This window comes from Gavia stellata, chromosome 19, assembly GCF_030936135.1.
Source record: "Gavia stellata isolate bGavSte3 chromosome 19, bGavSte3.hap2, whole genome shotgun sequence".
Classification (NCBI taxonomy): domain Eukaryota; kingdom Metazoa; phylum Chordata; class Aves; order Gaviiformes; family Gaviidae; genus Gavia; species Gavia stellata.
Window position 1 is genome coordinate 4,379,486 of NC_082612.1, and position 18,015 is coordinate 4,397,500.

General features: G+C 42.3%; 1 protein-coding gene across 1 annotated transcript in view; it reads left to right on the forward strand.

Annotated features, from left to right (window-relative positions):
* The first annotated feature begins 7,839 nt into the window (after window positions 1-7,839).
* UGT8 (UDP glycosyltransferase 8) overlaps window positions 7,840-18,015 on the forward strand; it is a 30,632-nt gene continuing 20,456 nt past the window's right edge. Inside the window, exons 1-2 of the mRNA XM_009814953.2 lie at window positions 7,840-7,879; window positions 12,019-12,842. Of these exons, the coding sequence (XP_009813255.2) occupies window positions 7,855-7,879; window positions 12,019-12,842 (849 nt within the window). The 5' untranslated portion in view covers window positions 7,840-7,854. The remainder of the gene's footprint in view (window positions 7,880-12,018; window positions 12,843-18,015) is intronic.

Genomic DNA, 18,015 nt, shown 5'->3' on the forward strand with positions numbered 1-18,015 from the left:
TAATCTGTTTACTGGTGAAGTAACTTGATAGCCTATAGCAGGGCTGTAGTTAAGAGAACATGTTTCTGTTATAAACCCCCATCCAATAGTTGTTGTTATATAATGATAGTGTTCAAAACGTTGTAGCTGCTTCCCAGGAGTGGAGGAAGACCACCTCATCTCCCAGAACATGCAGTTTCAGTGGGTAGGAACAGACACATGCACCTGTAGAAGCACTCGATGCGCGTCCGGATGGCTTATTGCTGATTTGTTTTGGTTTTATGCCCAGATCATCCTCTGTGAATCATAGTCTTAGAGCTGTGAATCATCTTTATCTTGATCCTCTGCAACCTTTGGATCTATGTCTCTTTTTACCTTAATATTTGTCAATTAACAGATTGTGTTTGAGTCTTAGATTGTCTTTGAAAATCCACAAACCCTATCTTTAGACCCTCTCCTTTCTGCAGTTATAATCCAGTCTTAGCCAACTACTGATACTAGGAATTGGCAGGAAGTTTCTGGGTGTTTAAAAATCTTTACACAGCTACTTCAAAAAACCTCGAATCTTTTCTTAACCCTTCCAGGAGGGTAGTCTGCACCTTTCAGAAGGTTCCTGAGTTGATTTCTGTGCCCTCTCACTCTGATCGGTGATGTGGTCTTGCTCTGAAAATTGGAGTCTGAGGATTAAACTACCTGGAGAGAAAAGCCGTAACATACAGTGCTTATATCCTTATTCTAACAACTGAATTCTACTGGGAGGTGGTTCAAAGCAGACATGACAAAACACAAATCTGAAAGCAGAAGACAATAATTTGCTTTAGAAAAACCTTCCTGTGAGTTTCAAAACAAACCTAGTGATGAACAGACTGAACAGGCTGAATGTTGTTGCAGTGTGTGTTGTTGCTGCATACAGTCTCGAGCAATTCAGTTATTTTAGTTGAGCTGGATAAGAGCAAAACATTATTAACTCAAGTATTTTAACTTCGAATAAAGTTGTATTTCCCATTGCAGAAACAAACCTGTTGTAGTTTCCCTTGTGATTCTGTTTGTGTGGCTTGTTAAAATGCTGTTATTTGCTATAGGATGAAGTCAGAAACCAAACAAAGACATTCATTCAGTGCTTTTAGGTGTCATGTGATGGCGTGACCAGGGGGAGCTTGTACCAAGCTGTAGCTAGCGGTAGTGAAAAATGAAGCATCCCCCCCAAACAATTACTGAAGTTAAAATAAAATCCGAGTAGAATGTGTTTAAAACTGATGTTGTTCCAGATCCTGAGGTTCGTTCGTGAGGCAGAATTGATGCTTGCGTGAGGGTACTGTGTAACTATAGGCTGCGTTTGTTGCATCAACGTATTGAGCTTACTACCAAGTTGTGCTCTGCAATTTCTTCCAGCCCCTTCTTCGGAGAGTCGTTTTATCAAAGGAGAATCTGTCACTGATGAAAGTGTGTAAAATCAGGCAGAGTTGCGTTTCTTCTTATTTTCCTTTTTTCTTTGTGATACTTCAGCCAGCCAGTGTTTCAACCTGTCTTTTGATGCCAATGTGAAAGAGAAGGCTTCCTGGGCAGCTTCGACCCCTCAGTGGAGGCATCTTTGTCTCCATCGGCTGCTGTGGCACTTGTGCCCCCTGCTCTCTGCAGGTAGAAGGTTTTCTTACTTTTCTTTCTGTGCTTACTCCTGTAGTTCTTGACTGTGCAGTGTGAAACATGTTGTGGAAGTTACTCTGTTACTGGGCCCTTCTGGGCAGTGCAGTGTCACACAGCAGGAGCAGGGCCAACTGTGAGCCAGTAAATAACGTCGTAAGCAGCACTGATGTCTCTAGGAAATGTGGAGTAACCTGTTGACTTCTCTGTTAATACCCCCACTCCCCAATGTCACGACGCTATTTCTGGTTGCTTTCTTTCTGGTGCAAAATGGCTGCAGCAGGTTGAGAAACAGTGCTTTTAGATCTCGTATGGGGAAGAAAGGTCTCCAGAAGCAGAGGTGACTCTGTCAAGGGACATATATGTTGGTGCCAAAATACTGCATCTTCTGTGAAATTACAGTACCTGTGAGGAAGATGTGTAATTTGTCAGAAAACGCTCTCGCGTTGTTTTAGGTGAACTAGACATATCACCCCACGAGGAATAAACGTGTCTCACTTTCAAATAGATGGCTTTTTCACTATATGTAATCAGCATTTATCTCTCCAAGGTGCTGGGGGTGGCGTAACCATGGGCAGCAGGGAAAAGACCTGCATAACAGAGAGCGCCAATGCAGAGAAATCAGAGTCGCTCGCACACCGCGTCGGGTTGCATTTGGTTGAAGGTGCGTAGGTTTTGGAGCAGGCTTTTCGTTTCTCAGGTTTCTGTGCTGTGCTTCCTTTCTGTCCTGAGGTCTGGGATGGTACATCAGCTCCGTTGCGACACCACGTGTGTATGCGGTCAGCTCTGCTCTGGTGCAGCACCTGAAGTAATAAGCCCAGCCTGACCTGAGCTGTGTGTCAGCCCTACCGATGCGTCTCTGCGCCGTCTTCCCCCTCTGCTCCCAGCTCTGGGGGTACAGCGCAGCTGCTGAGGTGCTGAGGCCAGGAGCCTGTTCTGGTCTTGCTATACTCCTTGGGACCTAGGCTAGCAGCAGAAGGGATGGGGTTTTTCTTCATGCAGCGCTTCAAGGCCTGGCTAAGCTTTACAGAAGAGTTTGCAATAGCACTGGTTTAACAAAAACATGGGCAGGTAGACTAGTATTTGCGAATGCTAATCCCCACTACGTAAGGTGAAAGACACCTAGATTACAAGGATCTTAAAATACCCCGTTTGAATTACCCAGTGCACAGCAGGACAAGAGAGAACTTGTTCTTCTTGCTCTTTTTACTTTCATTTGGGGTTATTAAAATAGATTCTTGAGGTATTTTGAATTGTTTTAACTAGCTGATATGGTAGGTCTGCAAGCATTAGTGTTTCATAGGGTGTAAAGTCTTTATGAAACTCAGTTTAATGCAGTTAGTTGGACTGAATTTTGAGAATGGATACTGGTACAATAGTGACATTCAATAAAGTATATATTTTTAACTGAATGCTGTTTGCTCAGTTCTAGTATGTAGAGTGTTAAGAAATGTAAGTCATGTGAAGGGGAATGTGCCTTTGCCCTGTTGTAACATACTTCATGTTATGAAAACATTTAATTAGACTTTAATCCTTAGCCCTCAGGTAAATCTCTTCTTGCCTGATGCTGTCAATACTGCAGTATTATCATCCCAAAGTATGCGGGCCTTGCTATGGGGTTTGTAAGTGACTTAGTTTAAAAGACTGAATGTATTACTGTGAATAACTTTTAGAAATCGTGTATAAATTTAGAATCTGTTCATAGAACAATAAAGGCAATCTTTGTAAATCTTTAATCTTTTTGGATATAATCAATCTTTTCGGAAGTTTAGGATTGTTTTCCATAACCATGAAGACTCATTTAAAGCTGTTCTTTCAGAAAGCCAGTGGCAAAGTGCTAGCAAGCATCTTGTGCCTCGGTCAGTTACTATAAATTCATCTTAATAGGACATTATGCCTTGCGTAAGAGTTCTGTTCCCATATAACTGGTTAAAAAAAGATCTACCTGCATGTGTGTTGAAAACCTGTATTTGGAAAGAGAAGTACCTCTTCTCTTCTACCTTGCTACCTTTTGAGCGGGGAGTTTTAAAATTGTTTTTCCACAATGCTCAAGTACAAAAGCTTAGGTAAAATCCTTCAGTGTTTGATAAAACCTGTTATACAAGTAAGAAGTTTTTACTAAAAGGGTTTTCATAAATTGCATATCCTTTTGACTCCTCTTAACTCCTTTGCTGTTTGCATAACTGACACGGTAAGTCACTGACGGACGGTTACAGCGACATCATAATGCCTATAAATCTTCGTCTCTCTTTTATCTGTGGATGTGACATTCTTGTACTCCTTGAAATGCTTCAGTCATTGGCTAGAAGGATGTAGTTGTTGTTCAAGAGACTGTACAAAGTAAATGCAAAAGCCTGCCCTTGTTTATGTGCACGTGATTTCTTACTAATAATTTCCACCAATTTAATTTATTCATTTGGTTGAAATAGGAGCCTGTAGTTACAAGCTAAATCTTACCACTTATCTAAAACGTTGCAACACAAAATAACAATCATAGCATGCACTACCTCAGCAATTAGTAACAAGATGTGTGATAGGAAAAACTTCAGAATATAAATCCAAAGGTTGTGCAATACCTGTTATCAGAGTCTCTTCCTAGATAATAAAATGGTTTGCTGCTACAAGGCTCTGTCCATTCACATATTTCTAATGCTTTCACCTGTTTTACGGCACATGGGTTGCTTAGTAGCAACTGTTTCCTAATCTTAAACTGCAGTTTGCTGCCTGAAGTCAGTTTGGAGGCCTGATTTGCTTTAGTGCTCCTACAGGATTATGGAGTAGTATTTCCTGTTACCTACAGAATATGTACAGTACAGCAAGCAGTATTGTAGGTGAAGAACTTATTTTACAATTGGCAACTTAAAGGGTTTAGGAGTCAAGTTGTACTTTTAGCTTGAAGAACATGGTCTGTCTTACTGTTGTCTGTTATGCCACTATTTAAAATCTTCCTGTGTCTGCGATAATTTGATCATCTTCAGAGGTTTGCTGTTACACATAATTTGGCCAGCGCGTTTCCTCACATAGGTGGTGTTTCCTTACTTTGGTGCTTGGCCAAAAATACTGATGTGGACTGGTATTAAAGAAAACGTTTTGAGGGAGACTTGAAAAAGTATTTGTTTCAAGAGATGTCTTGGAAGATGTCACAAATAGAAGGAAAGACCTTTTCTTTTCTCTGTTCACTCTTCCCTAATCTTGAATCAATGCACCGTGTTCATGCCTGTGTGTCAGCTGCCTGCATGTGGCTGATGCAGCTAAGATTTGGTTTGGGTGCGTGTATTTTTATCACTGAATCATCCTGTAAGCAGTGTTAGAGAACCTTTTATTTGTCTTGGAATATTTTCTTCCTCTTTCAGCTTTATACTTGACTGTAAGTGCTTTTTGTTAGTCATTCCTTGCTATCTTAGGCTTGATAAAATGCTTTGCTTACAGAGCCTTTGGTCATGCAGCTAGCATTGTAGAGCTTGGTTCTGTGTTTGTTTAACCGAAATGTTTACAACCCTGTGAAGGTTGGATACCATGCTTTATCTGTAAAACTGTGTTTAATAACAGCTAAAGCAAACAGAGTTGCACATAAAATAAGTTAACGTCAATGGGATTTTGAGTAGGCAGGGCAGAACTGGGGCTTCAATAAATCAGGTAACACAGGTAACCCATCAGGTAATGATCTGAGATCCGTGCTCATTCTTTTGCCTCTTTAATGCTTCCTTTTTATTAAGAACAGTAGTAAAGTATAGCCAGTAGCTGCTTACGTGCTTTTCGGAGGGAGTTTGTAGTCCTCTCAGTAACCAGTTGTCTTTCAGTCACAACCTAGCTCAGCATTTTTCTTACTATACTTTCAACCACGTGTCCCTTTCTTACAGCTACAATATATACTATCTTAAAAGAAATAAATGCACTATATATGTTTACCTGTGGTAAACGCTGCTGTTGGTTGTGGTAAGGTGGGATTGGCTGCTGAGGTGACACTGCATTGCTTATGGTTCTGGTTTTTGACCTCGGATGGAGATATAAGCAGGTGGGATAAGTGATGTTGAGTTTGACTTGGTGAAAGAAGAGCAACCAGCTCTGCAGCAGCCTGGCCTGGAGCCCGCCACGGGCAGTTGCGGTATGTAACTGATAACTGGTCAAGATCCACTCTCCCTATGCGGAAACCGCATTGGATTTGCAACTTTTAATAAAAGTTGCTGATAAAATATGGCTTTTTTGTCACAATAAGTTTTTGTTCTAGTTAGCTCAGATCACTAGTGTGAAATTTCAGAGAGTTTACAGCTCAAAAAGCAGGGTTTGTGTTCTCCCTTCTAAAATACTGAGTTTTGTGTAATGAACTGATAGGAAAGAGAGAGGACAATACTGTGAGCAAGATTAAGTAATAAATCTGCATGTTACCAGAACTTTGGTGGCAGTTTGTGGTACGCACGGTTTGCTGAAATGCATACAAATCTCAAATTTCCCCCCTTTTTGGTAATTACACTTCTGTGACGGACATCATTAGCTTTCTGTTCAGGCATAGTCGTTTTGGTGCTGATCAGCACCTACGCTTGGGTTTGCAGAGGTGGAAGTCTGGTTGGTAAGCCTGCTCCTTTTAATGTGTACTGGTATCTGTTAAATTGTAATGAGTAATTGGAGCTCTTTGGGTAAGGTGAGAGTGATCAGCAGCTAGGAAGATTGCTCCTTTGCTGTCAGTACAGCCCTGCACATTAGTATGAAAGACACCATTCTCTGCAGAGGTCCTGGTCTTCTGATCAAACTGCCCAGGTGAACTCAACAAACCTTAGCAAGTCTGAAGAAGGGCAGAAAGGAGGGAAGACTTGAAAAAGGTAGTAACATCACTGAACTCAATCGCTGTAAAACCTCATTTGCTGCTTTAGAAGTCGGGAGCATCATGTGTTACTAGCAAATAAAAAGGACTCTCGTTATAACATTATGCTACATGCAAGTGCATAAGGACTGTTTAATTTTTTGAGTAGTGGTAAATATTCGTGCAGTTTGAATCCAAGCTGTGCTGCATACGGAGGTGCCTGAGAGCTGCTTTTGCCTCTAGATCTCGCTACCATGGAGGAAAACACTGACAAGGGTATTGCTGGCTTGAAAATGGTTATTTCTGTGAGATTCAAAAATAGTAGGTAGGCAGCCAGTGAGATAAAGCAGAAAAAACCCCAAGCATGGCTGGAAGTTTTAATTACAGGGTGATTAGCAGATTATTAAGGATTGGCAGTAAATCTAATACTTGGTATGTATTCCAGTACTGTGATTGACTGTTACAGAAATTATTAATTGGAATTATTTTAAAACCATTTTAAAGATTGAAATATAACTGTAGTATTAGTTTAGTTTTATAATACTAATTTAAACATTAAGACTTCTAAATATAATGTATATAAATGTAAATGTCATTCAGTTTCTTTCCATGTTGCCCAATTTTCAAGTATCAGGCCTTTGTGAACAATTGGGGGGGGATCCTCCCACTTATTTTTTTTCCTCTGAAAGTCACCAATTTCTGTATAGTCACACTTCTTGTTCTAGCTCCTGCTTAGTCTTTCTGGATGAATGGAAAAATACTTCTTTAGGAAAAAAATAAATCAGGATTTAGAACTGTTTCGGTCAGCTGAAAACATCCCTCCAGCAGTCTTCTGTGGATGTGCTTGGCTTTCTGTAATGCTTTAAAACTTGTACTTTCTCTTTCGTTTGAAAAAAGCACATGTAGGTCATTAACTTAATGAGAAGCCGTTAGAATAGGTTTAATGTTTAACCTCTTGGTATTTCTTTAACTTTTTCTTGCTGCACTTCAATAGGTGAACTCTTTACAGGTGGCAGTTGGTTTCACTCATATAAAGCTACTCTGCATCTCTCTTTTCCTCCAAGCCTGTTTTTGCTTTTAGGGTTTTTTGGTTGAAAGCAATAATGGCTTGAATTCAGTCATAATTTTGTGGGATGTTTTTTGTTTGGTTGCTTGGGTTTTTTTTAAATTTTAGAAAATTTTGATTTTTGTCTTCACTGTCTATTATAAAAGGATGTTATATACCAGCTCAGGCACCAAAACCGTCTTATTTAATGGAGGCAAATCCTTAGGATAGAGAACTTAGGATAGAGGTAGAAAATGAGTTTATATTGTTAACTATCTTGGAGAAACGTGTCATCCTCTGGCTTTGGGTGTTCTTTCCTCTTTTCTCTCAGGACACTTGACAATTCTATTTCATGCTCCTGGTATTCAGAAACAGAAAGCAGTTGTGTTGGATGTTGATCCTTTTTATTTATTTTGGCAAGTGATTTATTCTGGGAGGTCACTGCTGGAGTATGACTGGAAGTTAGTGGGGAAAAGTCCCTGTGCTCTGGTTTTGAATAGCTGGCTTCCAGCTGAGCACCACCTCATAATTTTCCTCACCCCTGTAAAGCCCCCTCTGCCTAGGCGCTGCTTGTGCTTTGGGAGATGAACTGAATCAGAAATTCCCGCTGAAATACTCAAGCTTCCGCAGCTCTCCCTGTCTTGGTGGAAATACCTGACATGCTGGAGGAGTTCACAGAGGACGGTCGGAGTGAAGGGGCATCCAGGACTGAGCCTGGAGCTGAGCTTGCGTAGTTGCGCGTTGTTGCCCTGCTGATGGCACTGGGCACCTATCTCTTCCCCTCTCCCAGTCTGCCATATGGGAATTACACTCGTGATTAATTGGCTTACAAAGTGCTGTTACATATTGCCCTTGTTCCTGCTAAATGCAAACCTTCCAAGCTCCCTGTGTCTGTCTGGCCAGGGGATGAGATGATGAGGCTTCATCCTGCAGGTTCCTGCCAAAAGTTCAATATGAGGTCAATGCCATTTTTCCCAGTACAAAATATCACTTAATCAGCATTTCTCTAATAGCATCACGTGTTTAATATCTCTAGGGCTTGTCAGGTCCTGTAAATATATTTTTCCTGCCCCTGTGGAAGATGCTTGCATTGAAAAGGGAAGCTGTGTAACGCTTTCTTGAGAAGTGATTATTTTTTATCAGTTCTGAAGATACTGCAAGCTACAGACTCGTGGGTAAGCGTGTTGTGTCATCCCTTGATGCTGATACACCTTAAGAGGACAAAAACTAATATTTGGTAAATTGCTTATAGTTATATTGACAGATTTTCATGTTGGGTAGGTAGTGCTCTATAGTACCTTCATAAAGAGTAAAATATCCAATGGCATTCCCGTTTAAAACGTTGCTGCTGGGTGAGGGTGGGGATAGGAAGCAGTGGGGCAGTACTGTCATCATCCCAGGGAAGTACAGCTGTAGTTCCCATGGGTTTTGGTGGCATGTGCGTAACCCCAGCTGTGGAAAACGCGCCTTAGGGCTAAGGATTATATCTTCCTGCGCTGTGCTCCGGGCCTGTATGGGGTCAGGAGATCAAAGTACAGCCGGCATGCCTGCATCTGTCAACCTGTTGGATCATGATGAGCCCTTAGGCTCCTGGTACCTTTGATTTATGCTGCTGATAGAAACATTAACTGTTTCTGAGTTTCCCAATCCTATACCTCCATTCATGGTTTTGTAATATCGCTGTTGTTGGCAGAAGCAGTAACTTAATACCGTGGGAATGCTTATAGCATGGGGAGATGTAATCAATAATGGTTTTTTTCCAAGTTTGATTAATCATTTTTCTTGGATATTTCATTGATGAACCATTACTTTTTTTTTAAACCACACTTAACTTAGCAAGTGTTATCCTCCAGTGGGGCCTTGTTGAAGATACCTGAGTGTGGCTTGTTGGTACCAACCTTGAACGCTATGCCAAGCCTGCCTATTTCTGCGCTTGCACAACCCTCTGCTGCGGCTTGAACCCTGTGAGTCTTACGGACGGGAGCAAAGTGAGCGGGGCTCGGTGCTGGCACGTCCTTTGGACAGGAGCTCCTGGGAGGGCGGCTGAGCTCTGTGGGGTGCTGTGGTTTTCTAGAAAGCCTCCAGTGAAAGCAAAGGCTTAAACTAAAAATGCAATTTAATACCTTAAACTCTCTGGTAGGTCAGGCCCTCGTGCTGGGAGGTCAGCTGTTTCTGGTGTAGTAAGAATGCTTTTTCCAACTTAATTGGAGAGTGAACAGGATTGCTGTTGAGTTCAATTTAGCTACTACTGTTCGCCGAGGAGGAGATGTTTGAGGGTAATCTCTAATGCTCTAATTGAGGCAGCTTAAAAAGCAAACTGATCTCTCCTGATGTCAGATGATGGTGCAGTCTAGTGAAGATTTCATATGCTGGTAATATTTGCAGCAAGTAATTTCCTTTCTCTTCCCCTGAAGTGTTACCTCTGTAAAACTGAGCCTGTGAATGTGGTGGTGGTGTGGAGATCTCAATACATTTTTCTGTTTTTCAGTTCCTCACTACTTGCCCATGGGTACCGTAAGGTTTTGCTGTCCATCTTTGTGATGTGGGCTTTGTCTTGAGAAAGAAAAAAAAAAAAACCACACACACCCACAAAAAAACCATGTGTCTCTGCCTGAATGAGATTTTTTTGTGCGCACACTACTGCTGGTGATAATTAATTTAAGCTTGGTAGAGTTCTCCAAGTGATGGTTGGTAACCTCTGAGGCAGTGGCTGACACTTTCTGAAGACAAGTGTGGAGGAGGCTTTGAGTCCAGTAAAAAACCCTTTTCCTGTGAGAAATGTGATTTAAATAGTCCATGTACCTTGTGGTAATTTTCCAACTTTACTTGGGCTTGGTGCATGCTTATAAATGTTTCAAAGTCAAGCCACTTGAGGAAGCTGGAGTAGGAGACAACTGGGGCATCTTTAAGAAAGCTCAGTGTTATACAGTAGCAATAGAAATATGAGATGCTCAATTGGTGAGCTGGTCACCCACATAACATGTAAAAAAAAAAAATCTAGAAAAAGTCCTGAGCAATCTGTTGTAGGAGGGTTATAAGATGACACTGTAAAGAGATAACAAGGACTGAGTAGCAGCGTTACCTGTTTCTGTTGTGCTTTTTTATAAAGGACACTGCAACAGACTCGGCTTTCCACGTGGGTTGATTTGGCATGAGGAAAGAGCAGACAGATTGTTTGGTTTGGCTTCCACTTGTTTCTCTGTCCTAGGAGGGTTACAGTGACTGAGGAGCTTTCTGACATGCCCTCTCCATGCATCTAATGTACTTCGCTTTCATCTAGTGCGTACAGCGTTTTGTAGGCTTGACTCACCAAAACACCGGAGGGGAGGGAAAGTATTTTCCCTTTCCCCAGCAGTCTGCTACTGTCAGGAGCTGTGTGTGTTTAGGACGGCAGTGGGGGTTTTCAGCATAGATTAGAGTTCATGCACCATGCATGTTCAAGTACTGATTTAAGTAGGTTCAGAATCAAGTACTTCTAAAAGCGCTTCAGTGGAAGTTGAGATGTTCACGTATGTAGAACTAACTCCCATTATTTCACTTGTTCTCATGCACAAAGTGTAGTTTTCTGAAAGCTCAAAGTAGTTAAGTTGGTTCTTATTTGACGGTAGCATCTTCCTGCCAGATCTTGACTTTCCACCCCCGTGTGTCTGATCAGTGTGGATGCTAAAGAAAAACATTACGTGAATTTGCATGTCCTTTTAGGAGAAAAAAAAAATCTTCTCTATTCCCATTGGCTTATATGAAAACAAAATGGCAGAAAATGTTATCCTTAAATCAGAATAGAGAGTTGCAACTTGAAGGGGGACAGCTTGAAAGCTGTGGGTGACTATCAGGCAAGACCTTGTGGTAGAAATGCTCCTAACCACGTTAACAGTAGTGTGAAGTGTGGATCTCAAACTATAAAATTAAAACGGACATATTAGAAGTTCCGGTGGAGGGGGCAAGACTGAGTTGTATTTGTGAGAGTCATATCCTAGGCTCTGAAAATCACCAGTGCATCCTTTGGGTCTCATGTGTGAATAAATATCGGATTTTAGCCTTTGGGTCTTTGAACTTAGCATCTTTCTTATTCACTTAATATATTACAATGACAATAATGCAGTTGTGCTTTTAAAGTAATCCCAAACATAGCAGGATGTAGCTTTCAGAGCTGACTTCAAGATCTTACAGCTGTTGGATGGCATATATAATTTGGAAGCGGTGTGCGCTGTATCTCGGTGGCGGGTACCAACCTCATTGTCTCAGTTGGTTTTTCTGACATTTAATGCGGATGTCGTATTGGTATCTGTGTGGGAAGAAGTCTCTTGTCGACCCCTAATGCCAGGTGGAAAGGGAGGGGAGGGGGAAAGGCAGATCTTGCTGGAAACCGAGCACTACCAAATGCGCTCTGAAGCCGAGTGGTTCTCTTGTTCCCCGTGACCCCTGCAAAGATGCCTTTGAAATAGGGAGATGTGATTAGCTTTCATGGGACAGCCACTTAACAACTTTTTTAAAATTCCCAGGTAGCATACAAACCTGTTTTCTGTTGATGTAATGCTTTTATTTCTCATTTCAGCTATGAAGCCGTACGCTCCAGCTTTCATTCTCCTGTGGAGTGCTGTCGGGATAGCGAGGGCTGCCAAAATTGTTGTTGTGCCGCCAATTATGTTTGAAAGCCATCTTTATATTTTCAAGACTCTGGCCTCAGCCTTGCATGACCAAGGTCACCAGACAGTGTTTCTCCTCTCTGAGGGCAGAGAGATTCCTCCATCTAATCACTATAGGCTTCAGCGCTACCCAGGGATCTTTAACAGCAGCACCTCGGATGATTTTCTCCAGTCCAAGATGAGGAGTATTTTCTCTGGGAGACTGACAGCCCTCGAACTGTTTGATATCCTGGACCACTATTCCAAGAACTGCGACATGATTGTTGGCAACCGAAACCTCATGCGTGCCCTGAAACAGGAAGAATTTGACCTGCTCCTGGTAGATCCCAATGAGATGTGTGGATTTGTTATAGCTCATCTTTTAGGGGTTAAATATGCCGTCTTTTCCACTGGCCTCTGGTATCCGGCAGAAGTGGGTGCTCCAGCTCCCCTGTCTTACGTTCCAGAATTTAACTCGCTGCTCACAGATCACATGAACCTATTTGAGAGGATTAAAAATACCGTTGTTTATCTTATTTCAAGATTTGGAGTCAGTTTTTTGGTTCTGCCGAAATATGAAAGGATAATGCAGAAATACAAGGTTCTGCCAGAACGGTCCATGTATGACTTGGTTCATGGATCCAGCCTGTGGATGCTTTGTACTGATGTAGCACTGGAGTTTCCAAGACCTACGCTACCCAATGTTGTTTATGTGGGAGGAATCCTAACCAAACCGGCCAGCCCTCTGCCAGAAGTAAGGTTTGCTGAGCTTTACAGTAATTTCTGTGGTACCTGGTTGACCTCGTATGATGAGTGGCAGTTTTTAAGCAGTGAATTTCAAACGGGATCTAGTGTCTTTTGTTGTTGCTGGGTGAAATACACCGTTGAAGTCCCTGGAAATAGCTTGGGGTGGTGGTGAGGGGAACTATCAGACACAAACTCATCAAAATGCATCTTTTGTGGTTGTGAGAAGTATTTTGCTTTTGAGTAAGGTGCTTAATGGTACAGTAGAGGAAAAAACAGTGCATGCTATCTTGGAAATTACATCTGTAGCTTCTAACCAAGTGTGGGTTAAAACGGGAAGAAGGGAGAACGGATGAATAATGCTTACACTTAAAGAAGCCCGCTGATAGGTTATACGACCTAATTTCATGGTATTAGTGTTTTTATGGAGAGTTTGCTTCCCTTGGTTTGATAGGTAAAAATATCTTTAAAATTAGGTGCATATAAGCATGAAGAAACTATGTATAGGCCAGGAAATGGAGATGATGTGAGTTGACGTAAATGGCACCACTGCTGTACTCGGATATGAATTTTTACTGTACACTTATTGGCCATCAGGTACTGAACTTCAGTCTGAAATAGTGATAGTGACTGAATTGATTCCAGAAATCCTGGCTGCACAGATTAATGATTAGGTTTGATTACTTTGGTGTACCATGTGATTTTTGATACCTGATATCCAAGCATGCCTCTGTTCCGCAACTCAATGGTGAGTGACAGGCAGACCAAAATTTCACAGAAAACCATCTTGTTTACAGTTCTATTTATGTATACATAAACAAATAGATCTTGAATTGGAGATGATTATTAATGCACACTTCTGGCTGGGTGATAGGTAGGTAGACCTGCAGTGCTCAACAACTTGCTTCTAAAAATGTCCCGTTCAGCCTTTACTTTTTGCATGAAAACTGCCAGGCCCACTTTTCATTTGTTTTAGCCTGAAAATTGGTTGTGGAAGGCTGGTGTGTCTTTTGTTTTGTTTTGTGGCGTTTTTTTATTCTTTGCACTGTTGGTAGTGTCTTGATTTAGCAGTACTTTTTTTTCACCAACTCGGAAAACATGAGATGATTCTCTGATTTGGGCTGCAGGATGTGGAGTGCTGAGCCAATTCCCTCATCTTTTATTCCCCTCCCCTGTTCAACTTTAAATGCATCCGAGCTGAAAGAGAGCAGACACTTGCATCGCACTCCGAACTCGCTAGCGGATATGTCCCTACTATTGTGTGTTCTCCAAGGTGTCATCAGAGATGACCATAACAGTGCTGCTTCTAACTGGTTCTTCCTGTGTGTATATTAACATGTTTGTGTTTAGGAACTGTCAGGCTGCACAGGTATCCTGAGGAAGCAGACTAAAGGTAGCCCTGTGCTGTCTGAACAAAGTTCAGCCCTGTTCTCTCCAGGAAAACCTTGCTGTCTGGATTGAGTTTCAGCTCTTCATGTTCCAAACCGATATTTTTTTGTCCTGTAAGAAGAAGAATGTCTTTGTTGCATGATAACTTTGGGCACTATGTCAACATTGTCTGTTTTTTGTCTCTGTAGATTGGTCCGTAGGGCAAAAAATTAACTGTCCTCAAAAGCAGATACTTTCTTTGCTATAAAATGGAACGCAAGAAAATGAAAGGATCAGTTTTCTTTCAGTGTTTTCCTATAGGGATGTGTAAGTGTGTAGATGTAGAGATATATATTTGTACACACATATATTTATATATAATCTGGAGCCTTTTGAGAGTATATTTCTTTGTACTTTCTAAATTTACTCTGGAGCCACAGATGTTAAGAAGGTGGAACAGTAAGTAAAATGTTTAATATAACCAGACTGACAAGACCTTGAAACAGACGTGTAGGTAGAGTACATGCTGGCAAATACTTATTACGGGGGGGGAAACCAACCCTGTAATTATTTGTGAACTGAGACATTATTTACCTTCTCTTCACTTTTATTGGGCAATTCATTCTTCCGGTGTTCTAAGCGCAGGATTTGATTGAATGCGAGAGAGACAAAGTGAGGGTGTTCATCTTTTATCATATAATTTGTCCATGCCTAAATTGTTATGCATAATCCACTGTGGTATATGTTGTAGGTAAATTATTGGGCAGTCAGGTTGTTTTTACTGAACAGTTAGATAAAATTCATAACTGTTGCTTTATTCTGGCAGATTAAAATTGGATAGCTAGTGCTGCGGCTGTTTTCAGCTATTGCTGCATCTCTAAGGCAGGAGCCTTTGCTAATTTACTTTCTGCAGCTTTTAGCCTGCTGCATTAAGTTAAGCCAGAAGCAGAGCTGGTTCAAGTTTCTGGGCTGGAAATGGTGATGCTGCAGGACCCGTCTCCTAAATGAAAGCGATGTACCTGCCCAGAGATGATAGTCAGGAGAGAGGGGCACGTGGCTGCAGATCACAGCTTTAGCGGGCAAACTTAAGCTAGTATTACAAGCCATTCAGGTCTCTTACATTCTCCAAACCCGCTTGTGAGTGGCCTAGTCTGCTTTTTCTGGTAGAAAAGTATTAGGAAAAAAATCCATGTTGTTTTTTCAAGTCCCAAATACCAATACCCAAAATACCACCTCAGCAGTGGCACTGCTGCCTTGTCGGCAGAGAGTTTGTTATTTTTTGGGGGTGTGTGAAAAAGGAAAGAAGTAGTTTGTTTAACCAAATCGGAATTCCTGCATGCAACTGAAAAGCTCTAGTTTTCTGCTAGTAAGCAACATCTTAAAAAAGGTGGAGAGTAATAATTATAAACAATCAGAGAGGATACAAAGGTCAAGGCCTTTTAAACTGTTACAGGATGGCTGTTGTTTAATTCTAGGGGATGTGGTAGCTCTGTTTTGTGGTTGCTCTGAGTCTGTACCTGTGTTTTCCTTCAACTTCCTTTAAAGAAAAGTTAGAAAAACACAGCTTTAAAGGTAGCACGTAGCAGGGGGTGCTGAGTATCTGTCATGTAACAGTGCGTGTGTGAGGGGAAGCAAACCTGACTCCTGCTTTGCTCTGCCCCGTCCCATCTAGATTAATATTTTGGTTCAGGGCAATGGAAGGGTTTTGTAAATCCCCCATCATCCCCACTTGCTGCATGCGGGTTCCCTTTGTAGAGTATTTTTGGTGCAGATAAATTAGATTTATTTTGGAGGATGTTAAGCTGGAAGCTTTATTTCACCTGTGAACCAAATGCTTGCTGGTGTCTGATAGGAGACGTAAGGGTCTGTAGCAGCGTTTCCCCTTTTGCACGGCGTTAAGTGACATGCTTTGCGGGGGGGACGCTCAGGTCGGGGACCACAATAGATGTGGCCAAAGTCAAGCTGCTGGAGTGTGCGCAGTGTATACGCAGAGCCCCTGCCGTGCTGGCACCGTGCTCGGGTAGGGGCCGGCTGCAGTCCCTGCAGAGAATGTATGTTAGCTGTGCGTCTCGCGTGTCACCTGTAAAGGAAAGTGGCCTTACCGGGGTGTATCCTAACTGCCCAGCGCAGGTGAAAAACCAGCAGTAGCCGATCATGCCGTTAGCTGGTGCGTCGGGCATGATTTTTAGCTGCTGCTGAGCTCTATAGCAATTACGGCTGCAGCGCCCGGCTGCGGTACGCAAACTGTGGATGTGTCTTCGGGTTGCAGCCTGCCTGGGTGCCTCGGGAAGCCTTTGCCGGGCCCCGATACTTCCTTTTGCTCCCCCTTTAAGGCAGTGTCCCGGTGTCGGTCTGTGCTTGGCGCAGCGTCCCTTGGCGCGGTTGCAGTGATCAGCGTGCTGAGGAGCCGGGAGCCAAGAGCCAGCGAGGAGAGCAGCGGGTCCTTTGGAGGTCACCGCTCTGCCCGGCTCCCTGCAGCGCCTTGCGGCATGGCATGGGCGGCTGGGAGCTTTCTCCGCGGCGTAGCAGGGTTACTCTTGCCCTTTACAGGGAGGCACGATGTCAGTCAGTGACTGAAATGCCCGATGATGGCACATTTCCTCCTGTGCTCTTCTGATCCCTGCTGCAGGTGGATGAAGCTGAGCATAACTTGTGTCACTGTGTTTCATTGTGGCGGAAGGGCCGATTGTGGTTTCACAAAGCTCAGCGTAGGCAATAGACACTGCACATTTAGGAGTCACCTTCTGTGGTAGCTAGCATGCTATTTTAGCTGGTTAAAGTGCGTGGATTTAGAAGTGGTTCTTGCATAAATAGTGTTCTCTATGAAAGACAAGGAGATGGTTAATGTGGCTGCAGCCATTACCCGTAAGTGAATAAAATCTTAGATGTATGTGGGAAAGAGTCCAGGGTTTGTATAGTTAACTCCAAAAAGAGTGTGTTTTGAATTGGATAGAGGACAGCGCGAGCAGAATTAGCATTAAAAGATCACAAGCTAGAGACAGACTGGATATCAAGTCTTTAAGGTCATTGCTGACTTAAACTATTAAGTAAGCGTATGGTGTTACCTGGCAGTATTTTCCAGATAATTGGCAGCAGCCATTAGGAAAGTAAAAGGCTCTTCTGCCTCTTTCTTACTGCACTTCTCTGGGGGGGCGTCTTGGGAAGCTGAATAAAGCTGGCTTTTTAAAGTAACACACGTTTTAGAAACAATGGGGAAACCTCTTCTATGGCGTTTGTATCTTGTGACTAGTTTGATACGTAGTTAGGCCATTTATCAGCCTGATAAGGTGCGCCCTTGAATCAGGGTAGAAACTCGATGGGTGCTACAAGCAGCCACCTGGGGAATACCTGGGCACTGAAATGAGCAGGCACCTTCGCTGTGAGAAAAGCAGTTGAACAGTGTTTCAAAAGAACTCTTTCCCATTAACTAGTTGATGATGTATGCGCATCTGGACATAGGTTGATCCTGCAGTTTGGATAGAGTTGTACTTGGGATAACCTGTGTCAATGCTTCCAAACCAAAATGATGCAACCCTGTAGTTTGTGAGTTGAGCTGCTTCTTTTTCACATCCGCACAGTTTTTAAAAGTTTCGTAACTACATCTGCGTAACACAATGCTTTTTCTTTCAATGCTGATCTTGAGGTACTTCTTTGGACTTAATGCCATTTGTTGTTGATAGGAAAAGAGAAACAAATGACAGTTCATTTTCTTTATTCTTCTGTACCTAAGTAAACTAAACATGTGCTACAAAGGAGGGTGTTCACGTTTCAGAAGTAGCTGTCCTTTCAGCCATAGCTGTCAACAAATAGTAATT